The sequence below is a fragment of the Canis lupus genome, chromosome 5, assembly GCF_048164855.1.
Source record: "Canis lupus baileyi chromosome 5, mCanLup2.hap1, whole genome shotgun sequence".
NCBI lineage: Eukaryota > Metazoa > Chordata > Mammalia > Carnivora > Canidae > Canis > Canis lupus.
Genome location: NC_132842.1, coordinates 84,490,294 through 84,516,496, shown reverse-complemented (window position 1 = coordinate 84,516,496; position 26,203 = coordinate 84,490,294). Strand labels below are relative to the sequence as shown.

The 26,203-nt window shown below is 47.1% G+C and overlaps 1 protein-coding gene across 1 annotated transcript; it reads left to right on the top strand.

Moving 5' to 3' along the window:
* The first annotated feature begins 226 nt into the window (after positions 1-226).
* AADACL4 (arylacetamide deacetylase like 4) lies at positions 227-24,735 on the top strand. The gene is made up of 5 exons (XM_072828296.1): positions 227-342; positions 5,301-6,823; positions 12,460-12,676; positions 15,046-15,109; positions 23,079-24,735. The coding sequence occupies exons 2-5, from the start codon at positions 6,665-6,667 to the stop codon at positions 23,851-23,853; spliced, it is 1,215 nt and encodes a 404-aa protein (XP_072684397.1). The 5' UTR covers positions 227-342; positions 5,301-6,664; the 3' UTR covers positions 23,854-24,735.
* The last annotated feature ends 1,468 nt before the right edge of the window (positions 24,736-26,203 follow it).

The following is a 26,203-nucleotide window of genomic DNA, read 5'->3' as shown; positions in this document are numbered from 1 at the left end:
TGGGCCAGTGAAAGAATGGGTGCCCCAGAGGAAAGGGCTGAGGAGGTCTTTCAGTCTACTCTCTGGCTCAACAGTCAATTTATAGGGAACAGAACAGTATGGGTTTATTTTATTTTATTTATTTTTATTTTTATTTTTATTTTTTTACAGTATGGGTTTTAAAGACCAAGCTGCCATTGCTTCTGCTTCAACCTTTTGAAGAATTTTGTCTCTTAAATTACACAGATAATACATCATCATTATGGAAAGATTGGAAACACTGATGGGCAAAGCAACTCCCTCCATCCAGAGAGTCACTGTGAAGATACGATTATTTATTTCCATATAAACAAATGCTATTAGGTAGGTGAGATCATCAATCTTTTCCTCTGTGATTTCTGTATTTTTAAGAATAGTTATAAATTTCTTTTCCTCTCCAAAGTTGTAAGAGTCCTTCCATGTCTTCTTCTGGTGCTTTTATAATTTTCATTTTAAAAAGTTTGTATTTACTTCATTTGGAGTTTATCATGGGCCACAGCCTACAACATGGACTCAGTTTTATTTATTTATTTATTTTTCATCTGGCTACCCAAATGGTCCCATATCATTCGTATGGTATTTACTCAAATTATTAAGGCTTTGGAATATGTTTTAATAGTTGGCCTTCGATTGTTCGTCCTGAGTTTCCTGGATAAATTTGCTTCTTTATTTTCCATTTGAGATTCTGAAGTAGCTTTGTGAGTTTCGGGGGTCAGGAAGAAAATCTATCAGCACTTTTGTTGGGATGTCATTGCACGTTACAGTTATACCAGGGGAAACTGGCAGCTTTATGATATTGAGTCCTTCCATCCAAGGACATATTGTGTAGTCTTCCTTGCATTCCTCAGTAGTATTTTCAAGTTCTCACTGTAGATTTGTGTATGATGTAAGGAAAGGATATCAATTCACTCTTCTGTATGTGGATATCCAGTTGACCTGGCACCATTTCTGGGAAAATGGTTATTTTTTCCCCTATTGAATTATCTTGATATTCTTGCCAAAAATCAATTGACCTAAATGGGACTGTTTAGTTTTAGACTCTCAATTCTATCCCATTGATCCATATATTTATCCTTATTATGCCAGGACTGCACAGTCTTGATTACTATAGCTTTTCATTAAGTTTTAAAATTGGGAGGGACGACTGAGTGGCTTAGCGGTTGAGCATCTGCCTTCTGCTCAGGGCGTGATCCTGGGATCGGGGATCGAGTCCCACATCAGGCTCCCTGCAGGGAGCTGCTTCTCCCTCTGCCTGTGTCTCTGCCTCTCTTTCTCTGTCTCTCATGAATGAATAAATACAATCTTTAAAAAATAAAAAAATAAAGAGACTAAGATCTTCAAAATAATTCTTTAAAAAAATGAAATAGGGAAATGTGAGTCCTTTTTTCAAACTGTGTTCTTTTTTCAAAATTTTTTTGGGTATCCTGGATTCCCTTGTGTTCCTATAGGAAGTTTAGGATCAGCTTGTCAATTTCTGCAGGAAAAAAAAAGACAGTTGGTGGGGGTCGCCTAGGTAGCTCAGTTGGTTGAGTGTCTGACTCTTGATTTCAGCTCAGGTCATGATCTTGGGGTCACAAGATCAAGCCCCACATTGGGCTCCATGCCCAGCCTGGGATTTTCTCTCTCCTCACTCTCTCCTCCACCCCACACTCTCTCTGTCTCTCTGTCTCTAAAACAACGACAACAATCAAAAACCACATTTGGGATTTTGATGGAGAATGTGTTGAATCTGTAGATCAAGTTGACAGGTCTGCCATCTCAACAATATTGTCTTCCTGTCATAAATAAGGGGTTGAATTCACCTAAGTCTTCTCTAATTTCTTTCAAGTGTCTTGGAGTTTTCAGATGACACATTTTGCAGTCTTTTGTTAAACTTATTTCTGAATATTTCATTCTCTTTGATGCTATAGTGAATGGAATTGTTTTCTTAATTTCATTTTCAGTTTGTTCATTGCTAGTCTAGAAATACATTTTATTTTTATACATTGATCTTGATCTTGTACCATGGCACCTTGCTGAATTCGTTTATTAGCTCTCATAGTTTCTTTAAGTGGATGCAAAAAAGTGGATGCTGGGATTTTTTTTTATATACAAGTTAATGTCATCTGCTAATAGAAATGATTTTGCTTCTTCTTTATCAGTGTGGATGCTGCTTATCTCTCAATCTAACCCTCTATCTATGTCCATCTCTCTAATTATTTGTCTGTTTGTTTTTGCCTGATTGCCCTGACTAGAACCTCCAGTAGAATATTAAATAGAAATGAGAGTGACTCACTATGAGAGTGGACTTGCTTGTCCCGTGTCTCGTCTTAAGGAGAAAGCAGTCTGCCTTTATCACGTGGAAGCCCCCCAAAGATATTCATATCCTAATTCTAGCACCTGCAAAGGGGAATTAAGGTTGCAGATTGCTAATCAATGTAGAATAGGGAGATCGTCCTAGATTATCTGGGTAAACCAAATGTAATCACGAGAGTCCTTGAAAGTAGAAGGGGGAGCAGAGGAGGGAGAACCAGAGAGAAGGTGGTGTGAGATGGACTTGGCCCAGTGTTTTTTTTTTTTTGCCTCAAAGATGGAAGAAAGGGTTGTGGGTCAAGGAATGTGGGTGGTCTCTAGAAGGTAGAATAGGCAAGGAAACAGATGCTGCTCTAGAACCTCCAGAAGGAACACAGCCTTCCTGACATGTTGATATTAGCCCAGTGAGATTCATGTTGGGTTTCTGACTTCCAGAACTGTATGATAATACACTTGTATTGGTTAAGCCACTAAACCTGTGGGGCGTCTGGGTGGCTCAGTCCATTAAGCGTCCAACTCTTGATTTGGGCTCAGGTGATGATCTTAGGGTCATGAGATCAAACCCTGTGTCGGGCTCTACACTGAGCATGGAGCCTCCTTGGTACTTTCTCACCCCTTCTCCTTCTCCTTCTCCCTCCTCCTCTTGCATGCTCTCTCTCTCTCTCAAAAAAAAAAAGCCACTAAATTTATGATAATTTGTTACAGCAGCAATGGAAACTAATACACACTATTAAGTACAATGTTAGGCATGTTCTTTTTCTTTTTCTTTTTTATGGTATGGAGGGGGGCATGTTCTTTTTCATTGATGTTCTTAATCAGGTCATCATTAAGAATTTAAATTTTTAAATTTCTTTTCTATCTTAAGGTTTTTTTTAATTTTTATTTATTTATGATAGTCACAGAGAGAGAGAGAGAGAGAGAGAGAGAGACATAGGCAGAGGGAGAAGCAGGCTCCACCCACCGAGAGCCCGATGTGGGATTCGATCCCGGGTCTCCAGGATCGTGCCCTGGGCCAAAGGCAGGCGCTAAACCGCTGCGCCACCCAGGGATCCCTTTTTTTTTTTTTTTTTTTTTTGAGTGTTTTGTCTTGAAATGGTTTTGGATTTTGTTAAGTGGTTTTTTGGCACCTATTGAGATAATCATGTGGTTTTTGTCCTATGTTCTATTGATACGGTATATTATATTAAGTTTCACGTGTTAAACCAACTTTGCTTACTGAAATAAATCTCACTTGGTAATTCATCCTTTTTATATGCTGCTGGATTCGATGTGCTAGCATTTTGTTGAGGATTTTTGTATGTATGTTCAGATGGTCTGTGGTTTTCTTTTCTTTCTTTGTCTTTGATATCAGGATGATACTGGACTCAGAATGATTAGGGAAATGTTTTCTCCTCTTCTATTTAAGAGGAGTTTATCAAGAATGGGAATTAATTCTGTAATGGTTCGATAGAATTTCCTGGTGAAATCATCTCTTTCTGGTGATCACACTTGGAGTTTATTGAGCTTCTGGGATGTGTGTGATGTTTCCCATCAACTTTAGAAGGTTTTTAGCCATTATTTCTTTGACAGTTTTCCTGTTCCTTTTCCTCTCTTCTCTCCTTTGGTGCCCCCATGTTATGTATGCCCCACTTTTCTCAAAGACTCTGTTCATTTTTTTTTTTTTATTCATTGTCTCTCTGTTCTTCTGATTACCTAATCTCTATCAATGTACCTTCAAGTTTGCTGATTACTTCCTCTCCCAGCTCAGGTCTACTGTTGAGCCCCTCTGGTGAATATTTAATTTTGGTTACTATTCTTTCCAATTCCATAATTTTAGTTTGGTCCTTCAAAAAATATAGTTTCTATCTCTTTGTTGGTATTCTCTCTGTAAATATTGCCATCATAACCTTCTTTTACTTCTTTAAGCATGATACTCTTTTTCAAAAATTTTTAAATTTAAATTCAATGATCATATACTGTATTAATAGTTTCAGAGGTAGAGTTAAGCATGATATTCTTTAGCTCTTTGAACACATCCATAATAGCTGCTTTGCAGTCTTTGTTAAGTCTGACATCTGAGTGCTCTCAAAGGTAGTTTCTGTGGCTTTCCTGTTTCTTAGCATGTCTCATTTTTTGTTGTTGAAAGCTTAGATGTTATATTGCAGCAACGCTGGGCAGGGATTCCTCCGCCGCTCCTCCCTGAGCTTTTTGCCCATAGCGTCTGCTTGTTTGTTTAGTGACTTGGATGGACCATTCCAGGAAAGTATTTCCCTTGGTGTACAGCTTCTGACCTTACTCCTTAGGGGGTGTAGACTTAGGCAGTGTATAACCAGCCTGGGATGGTGTGGTTTTCATTAGGGCTCTCTTTGGGTTTCTCTGATCTGTCTGTTAAGCTATCTGCCTCTGTTGCTGTCACCCAGGTCTTAACCTCCACTAATTGCAGGCTAGTGACTGTTGCTTTCAAGTACACCCTGGGGCACACCATTGTTCTTGCTTTCTGCAGGTTCAGCTCCTGTAGTGTGAGTGGCTTCTCCAGTCCTCCAATCCTGCTGTATGCGTGACTTTTGTAGCTCTAAGCTCCTGCATTAGCTCTCCCTTTTCCTGGAAGAGCTTGGTAGAGCTACCATTTAGATAGTCTCATTTCAGAGAGTGCCTCCAGCAAGACACCACTCTATGAATGAATGGCTTTCCCTACTGCCCACGGGGGAAGATTGTCATCAAATTTTTGAGGTGGGGGGCGGCGGGATAGCTGCTGCAAGTCCCACTGGTACAGCAGAGCAACTTCTTTGCCAAGTCGGTGAGTCATGTCAGCCTCTCCAATAAGCTCTAGACCTTGGCTCTATGGGGTGGGAAGTGTGTTCTTTCAGCCCTAGAGGGAATAGTTGTTTCTTGTACCTATAATTCCTATATACTTTTGAGCTCTCTTTACTTCTTGTTAGCTAATCTCTTGTGACTTCTATACCCTATTATAGTTAATAGTTCCTTATGTTAGTTTTCTTCACACACTGTAGAAGCTGGGCCCTGGCAAAGCCACTTGTGCTCCAGGAGCCTTCGTGTGACCACCTGGAAGCAGACAGCAGAGCCTTCTGTCCTCAGATGTCTCTTCAGTACCTTTCCCCGACAACGCCTCGTTGCCAATGGGCAGAGGAGAAATACTTAAAGTTCCAGCTCCATTTTTACAAAGCAGACAAAAATTGCATTTGGAGCAGAAAGGCAATAACTTGATAACTGGCAAAAGCGCAAATGCCCATCTGCAGCAGAAGAAATAAAAAGTTGTGGTGTATTTATACCAGGGGATGCTATACAGGAATGAGAATGAATGAACCGACGACGTGGTTCAGACGACGTGGAACAGACACTCGGCACAGTGTTGAGTGAAAGAAGCCGGACGTCAAGGAATACTCCCTGGATGATTCCATTGACGTGAAAGTCAGAAATCAGCCAACTGAGTTGGGCTGTTAGAGGAATAATAGTGGTTACCTAAGGTGCGTGTAGTAATGGGGAGGCAGCGGTGGAGATGGGGAGGAGAGACCGTCTAGATGCTAGAGATGTCCTATATCCCGGTTTGGGCGCTGGTGTGTGGATGTGTTCACTTTGTGAAAGTTCCCCAAGCTGTATACCTAAAAATTTATGTGGTCTTACACATGCAGGTGCATGCATACATTTATTATAGCTAAATAAGATTTGATTGAGAAAGAGAGGCTATGTGTGCACCTGGGCTCCTTCCAGCCCTATTCATAATCCCTCAGCTAATTATCTCCTTCTTTTAGAAGAGGAAAATGAGATGTAGAGAACAGATAGAAGTTCTCTAAGGCCACAGAGCAGTAAGCTGAAAGGGCAGGATCCAAACCCAGGCAGGCTGGCATCTGGTAAGTCCTCTTGACCCTTGGCTAGGCGGCCTCCCCTCATGGCCTGGACTGGAGCGTCCAAGGCGGGTCGGGGTAGCTAACTGCAACGAGATATGCTTTGCCCACCATAACTGGACTCTGGCGACGAAGGCTGGCCGCACGTGTCCTATTCTACAATTGAAAGGTCAGGCCGCAGAGGCCTGCACAAGCACGCGAGGCCTCTCCCTTGGATGCCCCGTGCCAGGTGCTGTTTGAGGCCCACCTGTGCCAAGCCTTTGGGAAACCCACTCCCGAGACGCCCCCTGCTGGGCAGGATTGGTTTTCCTGGTGCCTGCGTTGCTGCTGGGAGAAGTAGTCCTTCCAGCTCCCATTAGCCTATTTAGGTTTCTGTGTGAGAAGCCAGGTCAGAGCCCTGCATCAGGGCTCAGCCCCAAAACAGTGGGGATCTGGGAGAGAGCTTGCATAACCAGTCCAGGTTCTCCTAACACAAGTTCCTCAGAGCAGCAGCTCCTCCAAGCCCTGGGAACATGCTCCTCCTGTGCCTGCTGTTACTGTCCAGCTTCTTGGTAGGAGTCTTCCTCTGGGCTGTCTGTCAGCACTTCCTCACCGCAGATATCCCCTCTACCTTGCAACATCCCATCAAGCTCAGATTTCTGCATTGCATGTTCCTGTACATGGTCATTTTGGTGAGTTTGCTCTCAGGCTCTGTAATGGGTTGGGCTCCCTTCCTCTTCCCCTGTACCTGGCCCCTCCTTTCATCTTCAGACTCCCCCAAGACAGCCGTTGCTACACTTTTGTGCTGTGGTTCTGTTCCCCTCCCTCCTCCCTTCCCTTCCTCTCCCATCCCCTCCTCCGTTTCTTCCTTCACCCAGCATGTCAGAGCAGCCACGCTGGCCGGGCTCTGAGCAGGGACTGGGGGTGTGGGCAGGCCAGTACGTTCCTGGAGCCGCGGAAGATTTGGAAGCAAAGGTTTGGCACCTGGTAGGAGGCAGGCAACTGGATTTAACTCCAATGTCCTAACCTTGGGTGATAGGGGCCCAACAGTTCACGCTGCTTACCTGGTGGGAGGCCAGGGGTGGGTGTGGAAGGGTAGGGAGCCCAGGCTGCAGCCAGCCCGCCAGTGTGTGCACCCCAGCTCTGGCTGTGTGATCCTGAACCTCTCTGCTTCCTCATGTGTGAAAGGGAATCCATGGTGTCCATCGCATCACGTTGGTGAAAGAATTAGATGCTGTGATCTAATTCCTTAGAATTAGAATCTAATCGGTGCGCTCCACCGGAGGAGCGAAGCAGGCGGCTCGCCCACTGGGCCCTCCCGGTGATCAGGGCTTAATAGGTTTGGTAAAGGAGTAAAACGTGTTTCTGTGCTGCTGGGATGTCCCACTGTGGATACGATGGCCCCCAGCCATGTGAACGAGCGTAGTTTGTAATTGCAGAAACGCTGCTGGTTCAAAGAGACAGGCCACGGGCGCAAAACTCTCGTCCATCGTACTTACCCGGCCACGCGCTTCGCCAGAGCTCAGCCTGTCTCAAACCAGCGGCTGCTTTCGCGTGGAATCACAGGCTGGCCTGAGACCCAGAAAGGCCCGGACCTTCCGAGCCTTGGGCGCCTTCTCAAGAGCAGCCCACAGCCGCCGGCGCCCAGGGCTCGGAGACGGGCCCCCGCAGTAACCCGGCAGGTCCTGGGCCGCGAGGGGGGCCACCCAGGAGGAGCGGAGGGCTCGCGAGGGGGCTCGCAAGTCGTGGCAAAGCGTGGACGAGTCCGGAGGCCGAAGCTGCAAGAAGCGAGGGCGCGGGGGGCTGCTCCGCGTGCAGGTCCCACGGGGTGGCCGCGGGTGGGGAGGGTCCCCACTGCCTGAGCTGCGGGTCCTCCTGCAGGCTGAGCTCGGGGCTCGGCGAGGGGAGGAGGAGCGACGCGGTGGCTCGCCCACTGGGCCCTCCCGCTGGTTTGCAGCGCCCAGGCCCCTGCTGCCACCCGCTCCACCTGCCGGGGGTGCCCTGGGCGCCCTCGAGGAGCTCCAGGCACTTGGGACGGCTCCCCGGGCCCCGCTGCCCGTCCCGGGAGAATGCTGTCCAGGTGGTTCGGGTTCACTGGGTGCCAGAAGACAGACAGATACGAGAGGGAAAGGAATTTATTCATTTTTTAAAAAGATTTTATTTATTCATGAGAGACACAGAGAGCGAGAGAGGCAGAGAGACAGGCAGAGGGAGAAGCAGGCTCCATGCTGGGAGCCCGATGTGGGACTTGATCCCGGGACCCCGGGGTCATGGCCTGGGCTGAAGGCAGCACTCACCCCCTGGGCCACCTGGGATAAGGAATTTATTTATTTATTTATTTATTTATTTATTTATTTATTTATTTATTTTAATTTTTTTATTTACTTATGATAGTCACAGAGAGAGAAAGAGAGAGAGGCAGAGACACAGGCAGAGGGAGAAGCAGGCTCCATGCACCGGGAGCCCGACGTGGGACTCAATCCCGGGTCTCCAGGATCGCGCCCTGGGCCAAAGGCAGGCACCAAACCGCTGCACCACCCAGGGATCCCCTGGGATAAGGAATTTAAAGAGGAGGAGGAAATACCTAACAAAGACGTTTATGGCCCAGAAATGAGGTGCCTGCCTTTTTTTTTTTTTTTTGGTTTTGGTTTTATTTTCCTTTTATTTATTTTTTTGTGTTGAAGTTTAATTGACATGCAAGATGATGATAGTTTCAGGCGTACAACATAGTGACTCGCCATTTAGAGGCCTTAGGAGATCGGAATGATAACTTTAGTTAGCACCTGTCGCCACCCAAAGTTAATAGGATATTCTTGTCTCTGCTCCCCGTGAGCATTACATCCCCCTGACTTACTTATTTTATAATTGGAAGTTTGTACCTCTTTTTTTAAAATTTTATTTTATTTTTTATTTTATTTTATTTTATTTTTGTACCTCTTGACTCTATTTGCATTTAGTTACAGTTTTAAGTTTTCAGAAGTTAAGGGAGGATGGGAGATTTTTAATTTTTAGGAGGAAATTCTTTTTTAAAAAATATTTTCTTTTTGTATTTGAGAGTGAGAGAGAGTGCACGAGCAGGGGGGAGGGGCAGAGGGAGAGGGAGAAGCAGACTCCCCACTGAGCAGGGAGCCCGATGTGGGGCTGGATCCCAGGACCCTGAGACCATGACCTGAGCCAAAGGTAGATGCTGAACTGACTGAGCCACCCAGCCGCCCTGGGAGATTTTTATTTAATTTTTTTTAAATCACTTTATTTTTTTTTAAGTTTATTCAATTTTTAAGTAATCTCTACCTCCAACATGGGACTTGAACTCAGGACCCCAAGATCAAGGGTCAGGTGCCTGCTTTTGGTGTCAAATGACCATTGGTTTGAGCACATTTCCCACTTGTTAGCTTTGTGGCCCAATGTCTTCAAACCTCAATTTTTTCCCCCTGAAAAATGAGGAGAGCAGAGAGGTGCTTTTTATAGGAGTGGTGAAGGGATTGAAGGGGAATGCATATGAGGTGTGTGGCACAGGGCTGGGCGCTTAGAAAGCGTTCAATGAAAGTAGATTATTGGGAGAATGCATGTCAAGTCCCCGAGGGCAAAGACAGCATTTCCTGGAATTATTCTGTAATAATTTTAGAGTTGTTACGAATGATTTCAGCTTTACTAAAAGCTTTAAAGAACAATATAACAGACACTACTGATTTTATTTTAAAGGGGGAAATGCCGCTAGAATATGTTGTGAAAGAGTTTTCAGTCTGTATCTAAAGTTCTGGACCACAGGTATTCCTAGCTTACTGATGTTCTCATTTATACGACTACTGATACATTATTACAAATTTTATAATATAATAATATATTATATTATATATTTTATATATATATTTTATATATATTTATATAATATAATAATATATTATAACTTTACAATTTATAAGAAATATATTAATTATAGTTACATGTAAATAATATAGTTATAATATTATAAGTAATAATAAGTATTGATGTTTCTTCCCTTCCCGCTGTCCTAAATTGCCAGCTCTGGAAACTGTGGACTCACTGTTGGAAAAGCCACCCCGAACCAGATCTGACTTCCTGGCTATATCTAGGGACCTTTCAGAAGGTCATACTAAGAGAGGCTTGTCATCACGCTGCCTTGTTCAGAATCCCTCAAACATTTACCCTTCTAGATGCTGGAGGCACGGAGTTGGATGAGATGTGATGACAAGAAGCATTCAGTTTGGTGGAGGGAGACACATGGGTGACCATATCCATGTGATAAAGCCTTGAGGGACTCTGAAGAAAACGGAGGGCTTGGAAAACTTAGAGCTTTCACGGGGGGTGGGGGGGCAGCAGCCTTCAGAGGGAGTGAGAGGGACGGCGTTGGTCAACGAGAACGTGGTCTTGAGCTTGGAGCTGAAAGTCAGTTTGGCGCCCATCTACCTGGTGGGCAGGAAGAAGGGCTCCAGGAAACAACGTGAGCCGGGGGTGAGTTCAGGGAGTGTGGGGAAACTACGGGGCCAGTGAGGGCTGGGGGCCACTTGAGTCTGGGCGCCCGAGCAGAGCTGGCCAGGGAAGGTCTGAGTAGTCTCGGTCCAGAGGTCTGGTGCCCTGAGATGGGGGCCAAGCAGGTCCTCTCCATCTCGTGGCCCACGTCGCTCTCTCTCCAGCTCAAGAAGGGAGATAATGGTTTTGTTTGGAGTTCTCCTTCAAGAAATCGAAGCCTTGGGTCTCCCCATGGAGGGAATGCACTGAAGCATCCCAAGGGGACCTGGGACAAAACCTAGTGGGTGTGAGCAAGAAAGGGGTGGGGCTCACGCTTGTCAGGACTCACCAGGGAGATGCTCTACATGGTGGTCACACCTAATTCCCAAGCCTCATCCTCGGGCCATGGACACCATTCTATTTTATAAATGAGGGAAAGCGAAGCTCGGAGAAGGTAATGCCCAATGCCGTTCTGTTAGTTGGTGAGACACTAAAACTTGAGTTCAGATCTGCTGGACTCTAGAATCCAAGCTCTTTCTAGTTTAGTGGTTGAGAACACGTGTTCTGCATCCTACTGGTTGGCGGGCAAACACTTGACCTTGGTGTTCCTCAGTTTCCCTCTTCCGTAAAATGGAGCTGATAACTGCGTGACTTAGAAGGGCTGCTGAGAGGGAGCCTGGGTGGCTCAGGGGTTGAGCTTCTGCCTTTGGCTCAAGGTGTGATCCTGGAGTCCCGGGATCGAGTCCCACATTGAGCTCCCTGCATGGAGCCTGCTTCTCCCTCTGCCTCTGTCTCTCATGAATAAATAAATAAAATCTTTTTTTTTTTTTTTTTTTTTAAGAAAAAAGGATTGCTGAGAAGCTGAATCCATTTCATACCCACTTGGACCAATACTGGGATGCTGTAGGTGACTCATACTGTTGGCTGTCCTTCTCATCTTATCATTATCTCATGTTGTTTTCCTTATGACAGACAAAGATGCAGACTTAGTGTGAGATCCGTGGAAGAGACGATCCAAGATGCCTGAAATGCACTCTGTACTTGCAGTATAACTTGGGACCATATTTCGTGATATGTTCAGACATCTGTTTGTTTACAGCTAGAATGACCATGGCAGTTTAAAAAAAATGGAATTCTTTAAAAATTTTTTTTATTTAAATTCAATTAATTAACATATAATGTATTATTGGTTTCAGAGGAAGAGTCATCAGTGATTCATCAGTCTTGTATGACACCCGGTGCTCCTTACATCACGTGCCCTCCTTCATGTCCATCACCCAGTTACCTCATCCCCTCACCCCTCTTCCCTCAATGACCCTCAGTTTGTTCGACACACATCTGGCAAATAAATGGCCCTCGTGTATTGCTCCCTCCTCCTGAGTCAACAGCAGACATCCCTAATGGATCCCATTACTTCCTTCTGTTGAACACAAACATGGCTTAAGGATCCATCACAGCCCAGGCTCCGGGTGGGCGATGGCAGCTGTTGACTCGGTGATGACCTTTTTTTGCCATCTGAGGCTGGAGAGACAAAGAGGAGGGCTGCCGGCCAGTTGCCTTGGACCATTGGCTTTGTTCAATTCAGTGCCCAACCACTCGGCCCAATGTGGTTGATCTCTTTGGCAAATTCCTCCAGTTATTCGATCAAGGTCTTTCAGGAGGAAGTTCTGGAAACCAAGCCCTCACTCGGGACACAACTCAGAGCCTGTCCTCCCTGGTGAGCCCAGGGTCCACGCGGGTGAGGCACATGAGGGACTGCAAATGCATCCTGGCAATTGCAGGTGATGGGCGTCATCGATGGTCCAGAAGGGTCCTGACCTCTCCTAAGGTTTCCCTTTCTTTCTCTTACCTCCAACAGGCGGAAATATTTGAGAAGCTGGGAATATGCTCCAAGCTCAGATTTCTCCAGTTATTGCAAAACGGTGTGAGAGTAAAGAGGGATGCTAGACTTGTGGTAACTGACTTGTATTTGGGGACCACACCGGTGAGGCTGTTCCAGCCCAAGGCCGCGTCCTCCAGCCCCCGGCGAGGCATCATCTTCTTCCCCGGAGGAGGCGGGTTCCTGGGGAGCCTGGGTAAGGATGTCAGCTCTGTCCGCACCTCTGCCCGCCCTTCCCATGAGAACCTTTGTGGAGTAACTCAGAGGCGTCAGCGGTCGCAGGTTTCTAGGGGAGCCCAGACTAAGAGCTTTGGGGTCATGTCCGTCAGCAGAGGGTGTGCAGGCCGTGCATGTCAGGAGAGCTTTCCCAGGCATCCACTCCCCCCGTGCCCGTGCCCCACCAGGCCCCCCCTGCTCCCGGGCTCTGCGCCCCCGCACCCTAGGCCCGGCTCCTCTGGCCCACGCCGTCGACCCTGGCAGCCCCAGCAGCCCTCTGCCCCTGCCACCGCTCAGGCCACCCCCCACCTGGTGGAGGCATTTAGGGAGCTCAAGCCCGGGCCGGCCGCTCGGTGCCAAGGCCCCCTCGATGCTCGGCGGGGTGCGGCCGGAGCCAGGCCCTGGAGCCCCAATGGCGCCGGGCACCTGCCCTCTGTTCCTGGCCGCCCTGTGCTCCCTGCTGCCCACCTGGCCGCCTTTCGGCTCCTCCCGGCGCACCCCCGCCAGCTGTCGGTGGGCCTGCCCTTGTTCCTCAAGTGTCCCCCTGTCTGAGTGGCCCCCCGTGACGGCTTGCCTAAGGAAGCGTCCCTGACACTTCTCCGCCCCATCCCGCCCCTGCCATCGTCCTTCTCAATGTTCTCCATGGCACTTGTCACCCTCTGAATCGGTCTCGGCCTTTGTGTGCTTCCTTATCTATGGTCTCTCTTCCCCAACTAAACCCGGAGGCCCCAAGAGTGCCGGGGAGACTCGTGCGCCCCTTTCTGCCTTGTCCCATGTGCCTTGTCTGCGGTTTTAAAGTTTTGAACCGCTCTCCGAGTGCGTGAGTGCGGATGGGTGGAAGGATGTGCCCATGAGCCAACACACGAAGGGATGGGCGCATGGTGGGACGCCGGGGAGCAAAGGTGCCCCAAAAGTCCCTGAAACTGGGGCGCACCGCCGCCTGGTGGAGGGCGTAGCAACATCCTCATTGGCTGCTGCGCTGCTCTCCCTTTTCAGAAGTCAACAATGGGTATCTCCCCCCTACTGGCCCCAAGACCATTCTTCCCTTTCAGAGACCCCAGGAGCACCCCGTCAGTCGGCTAGGACCGTTAGCCTTCCTCGCTGGGGCTTGATGTTATTTCTAGAAGTAAAGCCAGAGCTCATTCAGCGAGTATTCCCGGAGTATCTGCCTTGTGTCAGACCCTCTGCTGGGGGCAGCGGACCAAGTGGAGAACACGAAAGGCCCTCATGGAGCCTACTCCCCCTGAGGACGCTGGGCAATGAAAGAGAACAAATAAGTAGGGTGATTCCGCAGAGTGCTGGCACAAGGGGACGGAGCAGAGAATGAATCGGGGGCGTCTATGCCGGTACCGCCCCGAAGGCGCCCCATCTCGCCTGAGCTAGGAAGCTAAGCAGGTGGGGCTGGTTAGTGCTTGGATGGGAGGATGACTTGGGAGCATCTTCAGTTTTTTCCAGAGAAAGCCTCTGCAAAAAAAGCTAAAATTTGAGCCCAGGCCCCGCCCTCCGGTGAGGAGGAGCCAGCCCTGAAGAGCCCTGGACACAGCGTTTGAGGCCTGCGGGAGCAAGGGAGGCAAGGGGGTCACCCGGGCCACCATCTCGAAGCGCAGTCTTCAGGATGAATAATAGTTTTATACGCTGTTTTTGAAAATTCTACGATGAACCAAACAGGGCCGGTGAACTGCACGAAGGCCAAGTAGGCTCTTGTCTATGTAAGAGTTCCAAGGCTGTTCGCCGCGGAGCCGGTGGCGTTTGCTCGGATTCCTTGAAGTTGCATTTATCCTGGTTGCTGAGCATCTTGACGCCCTGGGTTTTGCACCCATGGTGAGACCCTGCCTCGCTCCGGTGCTGCCCTGTTAGGTTTTGGCGGAGAGGACGCAGGTGCAGGCGCCAAAGCTGGGCCGAGGGAAGGAGAGGATGCCCCAGGGCGACCCAGCAGGGAGGCAGGGCCAGCTGCGGGCTCCAGCCTGGCGGCGCTTTGAAACCCGGGGGCTGTAGAGTCACGGTCCCCACACCCAGGGCCTTCCAGGCCCTCAGTGTCCCCCCGCACCCCCTCCCCGCGCCCCACTGTAAAAGAAAATGTTGCCGCCGGTGAGCCCCGAGGCACATCGGAGCCCCGACATCAGGGACTGGAGCAGGTGTCAGGCGTCTGACGTGAGCTGGATCTTTGGTTGTGCCGAGGCAGAGCCAGCCAGTGTTGCTGCAGAGGAGGCAAGAGCAGGAACAGAAGGACAATGTCACACCCACAGATGATGCGGCTGGCGGGCTCTCTCCCTGGGGGCCGGGGCAGCGGGGTGGGGGACTGCAGGGGACACAGGGGTGGCCGCTGCCGTGACCGGGCCTGTCTTGCAGACTCCTACCACAACCTGTGCAGTCAGCTGGCCGTGGAGACTGACTCGGTGCTGCTGTTGATTGGGTGAGTCGCTGGGGACAGTGGGTGGGTGTCGCCTGCGTGGGGCAAGGCGGGAATGAGCGCACATCGGCCGTGGGAGAGGGAGGGCCCACCCCCCAAGAGGCACTCCTGCCCGAGCAAGTGCAGACTCCGGCACAGCATGTGCAAAAGGGCAAAAACCCAGAAACAATCCACATGCCCCCCGCCCCACAGGGTGTGTGAATACACCGCGGCAAGAAGCGACGCGCTGGCGAGGATGCGGAGGAAAAAGAACCCTCCTGCACCGTGGCTGGGAACCCACGCTGCGGAAGACGAGGCGGAGGGGCCTCAAAAAGTTAAAAATACAGCTACCCCGTGATCCAGTAATCGCACTCCGGGGTGTTTACCCAGGGAATACGAAAACACTAATTGGACAGGATGTGTGCGCCCCCGGGTTTTTCGCAACATTATTTACAATTCCAAGGTGCGAAAGCCGCCCAAGTGTCCCTTAATTAATGAGTGGATAAAGACCACCTGGTGTCTCTATAATGGAGTATTACTCAGCCATAAAAGGGATGAAATTTTATTTTTAATTTTTATTTTTTTTACTGATTCATAACTCACACAACACACTCAGTGCTCATCGCAGCACGTGCCCTCCTTGATGCCCAGCGCCGCCCCCCGCAGCGCCTCCCCATGCACCTGTCTCCTGCCAACCCTCGGTTTGTTCTTTACTGTTCAGGGTCTCTTCTGCTTTGCCTTCCTCTCTCTAAAAGGAGTGAAATCTTGCCATTTGCAACAACACGGATGGACCTAGAGAGCAGTGCTGAGAGAGACAAGCCAGTCAGAGGGGCATAAATACCGGGATTTCAATCATATGTGCAATTTAAGAAGCAAAAAAATGAACAAAGGGAAAAAAGAGAGACAAAGAGAAAAAACCAGACTCTTTTTTCCTTTTTTTAAAAAAGTTTTTTAAAGATTTATTTATTTATTTATTTATTTATTTATTTATTTATGATATACATAGAGAGAGAGAGAGAGAGGCAGAGACACAGGAGGAGGGAGAAGCAGGCTCCATTCTGGGAGCCCGACGTGGGACTCGACCCCAGGTCTCCAGGATCACGCCCTGGGCCAAAGGCAGGCGCTACACTGCTGAGCCACCCAGGGATCCCCCTTTTTAAAGTTTTTATTTAAATTCCAATTAGTTAAGGTACAGTGTAATAGGAGTTTCCGGTGTACAGGACATGACTCAGCACTTGCATACATCAGCCTGTGCTCATCGGGACAAATGCTCTCCTTAATCCCGTCCCCCATGTCACCCTCCCCCCCACCTCCCCTCTGGTCACCACCAGTTTGTTCTCTATAGTGAAGAGTCTGTTTCTTGGTTTATTTCTCTCTATTTTGTCCCCCTTTGCTCGTTTGTTTCTGAAATTCCACATTCGAGCGAAATCCTATGGTATTTGTCTTTCTCTGACTGGCTTACGCCACGTAGCCTAACACTCTCTGGCTCCGCCCACGTCCTCGCAAATGACAAGATTTCATTCCCCCTTAAGGCTGAGTAACATCCCATTGGATAGGCACACCGCATCTTCCTTGGCCATTCATCGGTCGACGGACTTTTGGGGTCTCTCCCGTAGTTTGGCTATCGTTGATAATGCTGCTATAATCATTGGGGTGCAGGTGCCCCCTTGGAGTCTGTATTTCTGCATCCTTTGGGTAAATACTTAATAGTGCAGTTGCTGGGTCGTAGAGGAGTTCTATTCTTAATTTCTTAGGACCCTTCAAACTGGTCTCAGTTTGTGTTCCCACCAACAGGGCAAGCTGTTCCCTGTTCTCCGCCTCCTCACCAACACCCCTTGTTTCTTGTGTTGCTAATTTTAGCCATTCTCAGAGGTGTGAGGTGATAGCTCGTTGTGGTGTTGACTTGTATTTCCCTGATGATGGGTGATGCTGAATATAAGGATTCTGAGTGTCTTCTTTGGAAAAGTGTATGTTCATGCCTTTTGCTCCTTCCTTCCTTCCTTCCTTCCTTCCTTCCTTCCTTCCTTCCTTTTTTCTTTCTTTCTTTCTTTCTTTCTTTCTTTCTTTCTTTCTTTCTTTCTTTCTTTTTCTTATTGATTTATCAGAAAGAGAGAAAGAGGCAGAGAGCACAAGTAGGGGGAGGAGGGAGGGAGAAGCACACTCCCCGCTGAGCAAGGAGCCTAATGTGGGGCTCGATCCAGGACCCCAGGATCATGACTTGAGCTGAAGGAAGATGCTTTACCCGACGGAGCCCCCCAGGCTCCCTGCCTCCTGCCCACTTCTGGACCGGATTGTTTGTTTTCTGGGTATTGAGTTTGATAAGTTCTTTATAGATTTTGGGTACTAGCCCTTCATCAGATGTGTCCTCTGCAAATACCTGCTCCCACTCCGTAGGCTGCCTTTTAGTGTTGTTGACGGTTTCCTCCGCTGTGCAGAAGCTTCTGCCTTGATTAAGGCCCAACACTTCATTCTTGCTTTTGTTTCCCTTGCCTCCGGGGACGTGTCTAGTGAAGTCGCTACGGCCGAGGTCGCAGAGGGGGCTGCCTGGGTTCTGCTCTAGGATTTTGATGGTTTCCTGTCTCACATTCAGGTCTTTCTGAATTTATGTTTGTGTGTGCTGTAAGAAAGGGGTCCGGGTTCATTCTTCTGCATGCGGCTGTTCAGTTTCCCCAACACCGTTTGCTGAAGAGACGGTCTTTTTTCCACTGGATATTATTTCCTGCTTTGTTGAAGATTGAGTTGGCCATATAGTGGGTCCATCTCTGGGTTCTCTATTCTGTCCCATTGATCTGTGTGTCTGTCTCTGTGCCAGCACCTTACTGCCTTGCTGACTGCAGCTTTGTAATAGAGCTCGAAGCCTGGAATTGTGATGCCCCCGGCTTTCCTTTCTCTTTTTCAAGATTGCTTTGGCTATTCGGGGTCTTTTGCGGTTCCACACAATTTTTAGGATAGTTTGTTCTAGCTCTGTGAAAACTGCTGTTGGCGTTTTGATTGGGATTACATTAAATCTGTAAATTGCTTTGGGTGGTACAGACATTTTAACAGTGTTTGTTCTTCCAATCTGTGAGCCCGGAATGCTTTTCCATTTCTTTCACAAGTTTTCTATAGTTTTCAGAGTACAGATCTTTCACCTCTTTAGTTAGGTTTATTCCTAGGTATTGTATTGTTTCGGGTGCAATTGCAAATGGGATCGATTCCTTGATTTCTTTTTCTGCTGCTTTGTTATTGATGTATTAAAATGCAACAGCTTTCTGCACAGTGATTTCTTATCCTGAAACTATGCTGAATTCATGTGTTAGATCTAGCAATTTTTTGGTGGAGTCTTTCGGGTTTTTCATGTCGTTTGCAAACAGTGAAAGTTTGACGTTTTCCTTGCCAATTTGGTTGCCTTTTATTTCTTTTTGTTGTCTGATTGTTGAGGCTAGGACTTACAGTGCTATTAAATAGTAATGGTGACAGTGGACGTCCCTGTCTTGTTCCTGACTGTAGTGGAGAGGCTCTCAGTTTTTCCCCCATTGGGGATGATATTAGCTGTGGGTCTTTCGTTTATGGCCTTTAGAATGCTGAGGTGTGTTCCCTCTATCCCTACTTTCTTGAAGGCTTTTATCAAGAAAGATGCTATATTTTGTCAAATGCTTTTTCTGCATCTATGGACAAGATCATACGGTTCTTTTCCTCTCTTTTATTAAAATTACATAGCCTTTTTAAAACATAGCTATTTAAATAAACAAACTGGGAGGGCACAAAAGAACGTGAATGCATCTTAGCCATATAAAATTCAGTGAAAAATTTTTTCAAAAAAATTACATAAATCCTGAGACATCTCTTTTTCTTTTTTTTTTTTTGAGACTTTATCAAGTTAAAAACAAAATCAAAAGAGTGTTTGTAAGGAATCTGCATATGTAAAAAGGAAAGAAAAGGGATGATGGATGCCAGATTCAAGGGAACTGTTCCCTCAGATGAGGAAGGCAGTGAGATGAGATGCTGGTGAGGATATTACAGGGTTGGTTGATGGTTATGGTCAAGGTCCTGGCTGTTGTTTGGGGTGATGATTCTGCTTATTGTGTCATTAAAACAACTAACTAACTGCAGGGACCCGTTGTTTCCATCAGGCTCTACATCCAAGAAGGCCCTTGTGCTGATGAAAATACTCAAACACATGAAAGTGTTAACAAACACCTGCATGAATACTTTGTAGGAAATCGCTTAGGATATTGTCTTTCTGGAAAAGACCCAAGGGGCACCTGGGGGTGGGAGCTCAATTGGTTAAGCATCTGACTCTTGATTTCAGCTCAGGTCATGATCTCAGCCCTGAGATGGGCTCAGCACTCAGAGTGGAGTCTACTTAAGATTCTCTCTCCCTCTCCCTCTGCCTGCCCCCTGCCTCATCTCTCATGCTCTCTCTGTCTCTCTCTCTCAAAAAAATTAAAATTAAAAAAAAGAAGGAGAAGGAGTAAAAAGAAGACTTAGGGTGTGGTCAAGACTGATTTTGATAGAGTGGCTGGTGGAGGTAGAAAGGCGGGGAAGGTTCTTCAGGCTGCCAGGGGGACTGCAGGTGGACCATGTCCAGGAGGAAAGACTTAGAGACACAGGAAGAGATGTGCAGGATCTGAAATACTCGTAATTCCTCATCACCGCATAATGGGACTCCCTACCTAAGCTCCTGGAGAGGATCTGTCTCTTTCCCTTTTGGTCCTGCAAAGCCTTTACCCCTGACCTCGGTGGTCAAGAGAGAATACAGGAGGGCACGGGGCGTTACAGTCTCTTTCCAGCAAATCAGGATTCTGCTAATGGAAGCACGTAGGGTTTGTTATTTCTTTCATTATGTCAGATTTGCACAGTCAACATTCAGTGAGGTGGATTCACTTCTAGAAAGGGGAAAATGGAGCCTGAATTTGTGCTTGCTGCTGCTGGGGGCTGGGGCCCTTTCACTGCGAGGACCCTACCCAGTAGTATATGTTCTGCTGAGTTATTTATTTTTTATTTTTTAAAGATTTTATTTATTTATTCATGAGAGACACACACACACACAGAGGCAGAGACGCAGGCAGAGGGAGAAGCAAGCCCCATGCAGGGAGCCCGACGTGGGACTCGATCCCAGGACCCAGGGGTCACTTCCTGGGCTGAAGGTGGCACTAAACTGCCGAGCCACCCACCCAGGGATCCCTGTTCTGCTGAGTTTAAATGAAAACCCACGTTGATAACATTGATTTATTTATCAATATGTTGCTCACTGAAGAAATGTTGCAAAATTGCAGTTGATCAAATCCTGTCCTTAAAGATGATGCCCGGAGCAACTTTTAATGGAAACGAAAATCAAGGTCAAACAGGAGGAAGTGGCTTTCAAACTGGGCTCCTCGGGGCACTAGGGTTCCCTTCACTGTCTTAGAGGTGGCCAAGGAGGTCAAGGAGGAGGAAGAGTGAGTGGGAGGCCTCAGGTCCCTTAGCCTTGGGCAAAGCCAGAACCACCGCTATCTACTTACCTTCTACAGCGGGGCTCCTTGTATCATTTTAATAAGAAAAATAATATTGCTGTTCTAACAAAGTTTGCTTTTTTAAAAAAGAAAGATTTATTTATTTTAGAGAGACGGTGCAAGTGCGGGGAGGGGTGGAGGGAGAGAAGCAGACTCCCCACTGAGATACGGACCTGAGCCCATCAGATGCTTAACCGACTGAGCCCCCAGCCACCTTCTAACAAAGTTTAAAAGCCACTAGTCTAAGGTGTCATTTTTCCCTCTTGTTTTTTTTTTTTTTAAGATTTTATTTATTTATCCATGAGCGACACAGAGAGAGAGGCAGAGACACAGGCTGAGGGAGAAGCAGGCTCCCTACAGGGAGCCGGACGCAGGACTCGATCCCAGAACCCGGGATCACTCCCTGGGCTGAAGGCAGCGCTAAACTGCTGAGCACCCCCCACCTCCCAGCTGCCCTCATTTTTCCCTCTTGAGTGTCTTCTAAATTTAATCTTAGAGTTAGAATACACTTGTTTGATCCTTTCAAATGAAAGGTTGTAAGAAGAGAAAAGACAATTAGCGACAATTTCAAACAAAAATTTGGAATACCAACCATGTTTTACATAAAATGTCTAATCCAAGCCGTTTAGCCAAACTATTTCTCTCTATCTCATAGTTTCACACGTAGAATTTGCTGATTCATCAGTTGCATGTACACCCAGTGCCCGCGACATCCAGCGCCCTCCTTCACGCCGGTCCCTCGGTTACCCCATCCCCCCTCCGGCGACCCTGTTTGTTTCTGACACTTAAGAGTCTCTTAGGTTTGCTTCCCTCTAAGTTTTCCTCTTATTTTATTTTTCCTTCCCTTCCCCTATGTTCATCTGTTTTAATCCTTAAATCCCACATATGAGTGAAATCATGGTACTTACCTATGGAATTTCCTCCAAAAGTTACAAATAGAGCTACCCTATGACCCACTAAGCATTTACCCAAAGCATACAAGCGTAGTGATCCGAAGGGGCACCTGCACCCCAATGCTTACAGCAGTCATGTCCGCAAGAGCCAAACTATGGAAAGAGCCCGGATGCCCATCAACAGGTGAATGGATAAAGAAGATGTGGTCTGTATACACAAGGGAATGTTACTCAGCGTCAGAAAGATGAACTCTTGCCATTTGCAATGATGCGGACGGAACTAGAAGGTACAATACTAGGCAGACTGTTTATTTTTTTTTAAATTCATTCCCTTCTCTTTTCCCAATCTTGATTCCTGCACTCTGTAGCTTGCGTTTTTGTATTTATGTAAGTGCATCCCCCCCAGCTTTGTTGAAATATAATTGACATATAAGATTAGGTACCTTTAAGGTGCCCTCTGCCTCAGTTTGATACATTTCCATATTGCGAAATGCTTACCATCATGGCACTGGGGACACCTCGGTCTATCACATACTTACTCCTCCTTTGCCCTGGTGAGCACGTTGAGGTCTACTCCCTTAGCAACTTACCAGGAGACAACACAGTGCTGTTAACTGTAATCACCATGTTGTGCCTTAGGGCCCCACACCTCGTCACTTAGAACTGGAAGTGCATACTCTTGACTATCCTGCCCCCATCTGCCCCAGACCCTTGGTAGCCACCATTCTGAGTTTTGGCTTTTGCGATTCCCCGTATAAGTGAGATCACACGGTATTTGCCTTTCTCTGCTTGACTTCCTGCACTTAGTGTGAGTTTTAGCTGTGTCCTTGACTCCCCCTTGCAATACTTGTAGTGTCCCCAAGGTCCATCCATGTTGCCCCACATGGCAGGATTTCCTTCCTTCTTGTGGCTGAATAATATTCCTCTGTAGTTTACATGTTAGACATTCATTTTGAAGTCCATTCTCTTTACCCTTGAATTCCCACGAAGAGACACACTTTGGGGTCTTGCCTAGGGCAGCCCTCGGGGTGCTCTCAGAGCCCGAGCAGTGTGTGTTGGCTGCTGCTTAGCCTTCCTACACTTTCACCCTCGGGGTGCCTCCCAACCCGCTCCCTCCTCCCCCAAACCTCAAAGAGAAGGCGGCTCTTTGAGTCCTTGAAAAAGAACAAACCTTGGTCATTAGATGTTTGATTAAAAAAAAAAAAAAAATTCTTCCTGAAAGAAACTTCCCTTCGATCTGAGCTTTAGTTCCTTCAGCCCTTTCTCTCCAGAGAGCCAGCGGGAGGAACAGCAGCCTCCTTTGCCTTTCCTGCCATTATTGGTTGTTCTGTTTCCACTTCAACTTGTGTGTCCTTGTGTGGAGTGTCTGCATCTCCCAGCAGCAGACAGAGCCTAGTGTGGGAGTCAAGAGGTCAAGAGTCCCTGCCTGCAAGACCAAGGAGAGGCTCTTTACATCCTCATCTGCAGAAGGGGGGGGGGCGGTGGATAAAATTCCTTACCTCACAGGGCCATTCTGAGGATTTAGTCAGAGACAGTGTTACAAGGGGGGGTCGAGGACACAGTCAAAACGGCTCCCAGAGACAGCTGCCCACATTGCTGTGCTTGTGTTCCCTGCTTGCTCCTCAGGTACCGCAAGCTTCCGGATCACCACTACCCCTGCATTTTCCAAGACTGCCTGAACACCTCCATTCTCTTCCTGAAGGGCCTCAAAACCTACGGGGTGGACCCCTCCCGGGTTGTGATCTGCGGAGACAGCCTTGGGGGAGGGAATGTGGCCTGTGTCATCCAGCACCTGGTGGGCAGATCAGATCTTCCCCGGATCAGGGCCCAGGTGCTGATTTATCCAGTTACTCAGGTCATCAATTTGCAGCTGCCATCCCACCAGCAGAACCGGAACGTCCCTTTCCTCTCCCAGAAGATCATGATGATATGTATGCTTAAATACTTGGTTGTCAACTTTCACTGGTGGGACACCATCCTGAGCGGTGCTTTCATCCCCCCGGACATCTGGAGGAAATACAGCAAGTGGCTCAGCTCTGACAACATACCCAAGAGTTTCAGGAAGCCAGGTTACCAGCCTGAATTTCACGGCCCTTTTAATGAGGCCGCCTACCTGGAAAACAAACATCTTTTTGATATAACAAATGCTCCTCTGCTAGGGGATGATGAGGTCATCGCTCAGCTTCCCGAGGCCTTCCTGGTGAGCTGTGAGAATGATGTCCTCCGTGATGACACCTTGCTCTATATGAAGCGCTTGAAGGACCAAGGGGTCCCTGTGATGTGGTATCACGTGGAGGATGGCTTCCATGGGTCCCTGGTATTTTTTGATAAGAAGTTTTTCTTTTTCCCATGCGCCTTGAAAATTATAAACGCTGTCATCAGTTATATAACGAGCATATAGTAACCCTGGGGCATTGTGTCCTTTGGTGGATTCTATTTTGCTGATCAAGGAGATGCTAAATCAATGCTCGGCCCACAAGGGAAGGATAAGGAAGCTTACAACAGTCCTGCTTAGTATCTAAGAAAATCCAAGATGTTGCTCTTTCTTTCTGGCACCAGCAATGGTTAATCCTGAATCTAGTAGCACTCGCTAACATTCTCATTCAGGTGAAATAAATATCAGAGGAAGGAACAAATGTCTTTAAGAATTTCTCAAAGCCCTAGCACACAACATCTGTGCAGAATGAATGCCAACAACTAGTCATACCGTCCCTGGTGAATCTACTCATGATGCGAAAGCATGGCTTGGTGGGCCATGCTGCCTGTTGGAGGAGGGGGCACCTAATTGTTCTTGGGGTCAGAGGTCACCAGCCAAATTACAGACTGGTTCCAGATCAGAATGCAGCCGGAGAAATGCTGTTGCAGTAGAACTCTTCTCTCAAGTTAGCAACCTGTCGACTGGACTAAAGGCAAGTTTCAGGGGACGTGACTGGAAAAGGAGAGGGGGAAGAGGGAAAAGAGAGGCTGTGCGGGAAAGAATGGGCTCTGGGGGGCTGTGAATGTTGTCTGGGCTCAAGTCTCTAATCTGAATTCCAAAATCAGGTCCCTGACTACCAAGAGGCAGGCTCTCAGGGCCAAAGCTGTCTTGGGAACCTCTGGATGCCATCTGGAATACGCAAACTGCATCCTCAAAGGCAGATATCTTCTTACACACTCTTTCTTTGGTGAGCTTATGTATTGTTCCTACTTTTACAAAGAACCTTGTCCTGGGGGCACCTAGCCGGCTTGGTTGGTAGAGCGTGTGACTCTTGATCTTGGGGTTGTGGTTTGAGCCCCACATTGGGTATAGAGATTATTTAAAAATAAATAAAATCTTTAAAAAAAAAGGAACCGTGTCCTTGCTTAGCCCATATCACTTTCTCCATTTGCAGGGAGAGGGAAGAGAATCTTGGTGCTGTGCACTCCACATTAATTTTTACATTGGGCCGATGTTTGCTAGATGCATCTGTGATATCACAGAGCCTCACTCCTGTCTAGATCCACCTAAGTGCTGGAGCTGGAGGCTTTCCCTTCCTGTCAACCATAGCCTCTCTTGGTACCAAGGACCTCATTTGTGATCAGTGGAGGAGGGGGTCTTACAGGTGTCTTGGAGCCTTGGAAAGAAGACAAATATCTACAAAGGGAATTTGGATTGAGTTTCTCAGGACATCCTATTGGCATCATGAACCATGTGTTATATGTGAGTAACTTTGATGGAAGAGCATGCTAGTTATCTGTTACTGGATAACAACATTACAGTGAACTTAGTGGCTTAAAACAATACACATTTATTATCTCATAGTTTCTGTAGATCAGGAGTCTGGTCTGTGGCCTGTAGTCTCATCTGAGTCTTGACTGGGAAAAAGTCTACTTCTAACTCAGGTCATTGGCAGAAATCAGTTTCTTGAGGTTGTAGACTGAGGGCTTCAGTTCTTTGCTAGCCAGAGGCCACCCTTAGACTCTAGAAACCACTCACAGTTTCTTGCCATATAAGATACTCCAAATGACTGCTTGCTTCCTTCGAGTGACTAAGGGAGAGACAGATTCCAGCAAGATGGCCACTAAAATCTAAAATACTTACAAATATGGAATCACATAATTTTAAAAAGATTTATTTATTTATTTATTTATTTATTTATTTATTTATTTATTCATGAGAGACACACACAGAGAGAGGCGGAGACATAGGCAGAGGGAGAAGCAGGCTCCTCACAGGGAGCCCGATGTGGGACTTGATCCCAGATCTTCAGATTACACCCTGAGCTAAGGAAATGCTCAACCACAGAGCCACGCAGGCGTCCCTGTAATCACATATATGTTATCACCGTTGCCATATTCTGTTAGTAGCAAATTTCAGGCCTTGCCCATATAAGGGGATCCCACAAGTGTGTGAATGCCAGGGGATAGAGATCATGGGGACCACCATAGTCTGTTCACCACCAAAGGTCTCATCAGAAGTTTATTAATTAAAAAAAGAATGATGGAGACAAATGAAGATGAAAACACAATGATCCAAAACCTTTGTGATACAGCAAAAGCTGTTCTGAGAGGGAAGTTTAAAGTGATACAGGGCTACCTCAAGAAGCAAGAAAAATCTCAAACACCACAACTTTATACCTAAAGGAGCTAGAAAAAGAATAAATAAAGCCTAAAATCAATAGAAGGAAGGAAATAATAAAGATTAGAGCAGAGATAAATAAAATAGAGACAAAAAACAACAACAACAATAGAACAGCTCAATAAAACTAGGAGCTAGTTTTATTGAATCAACA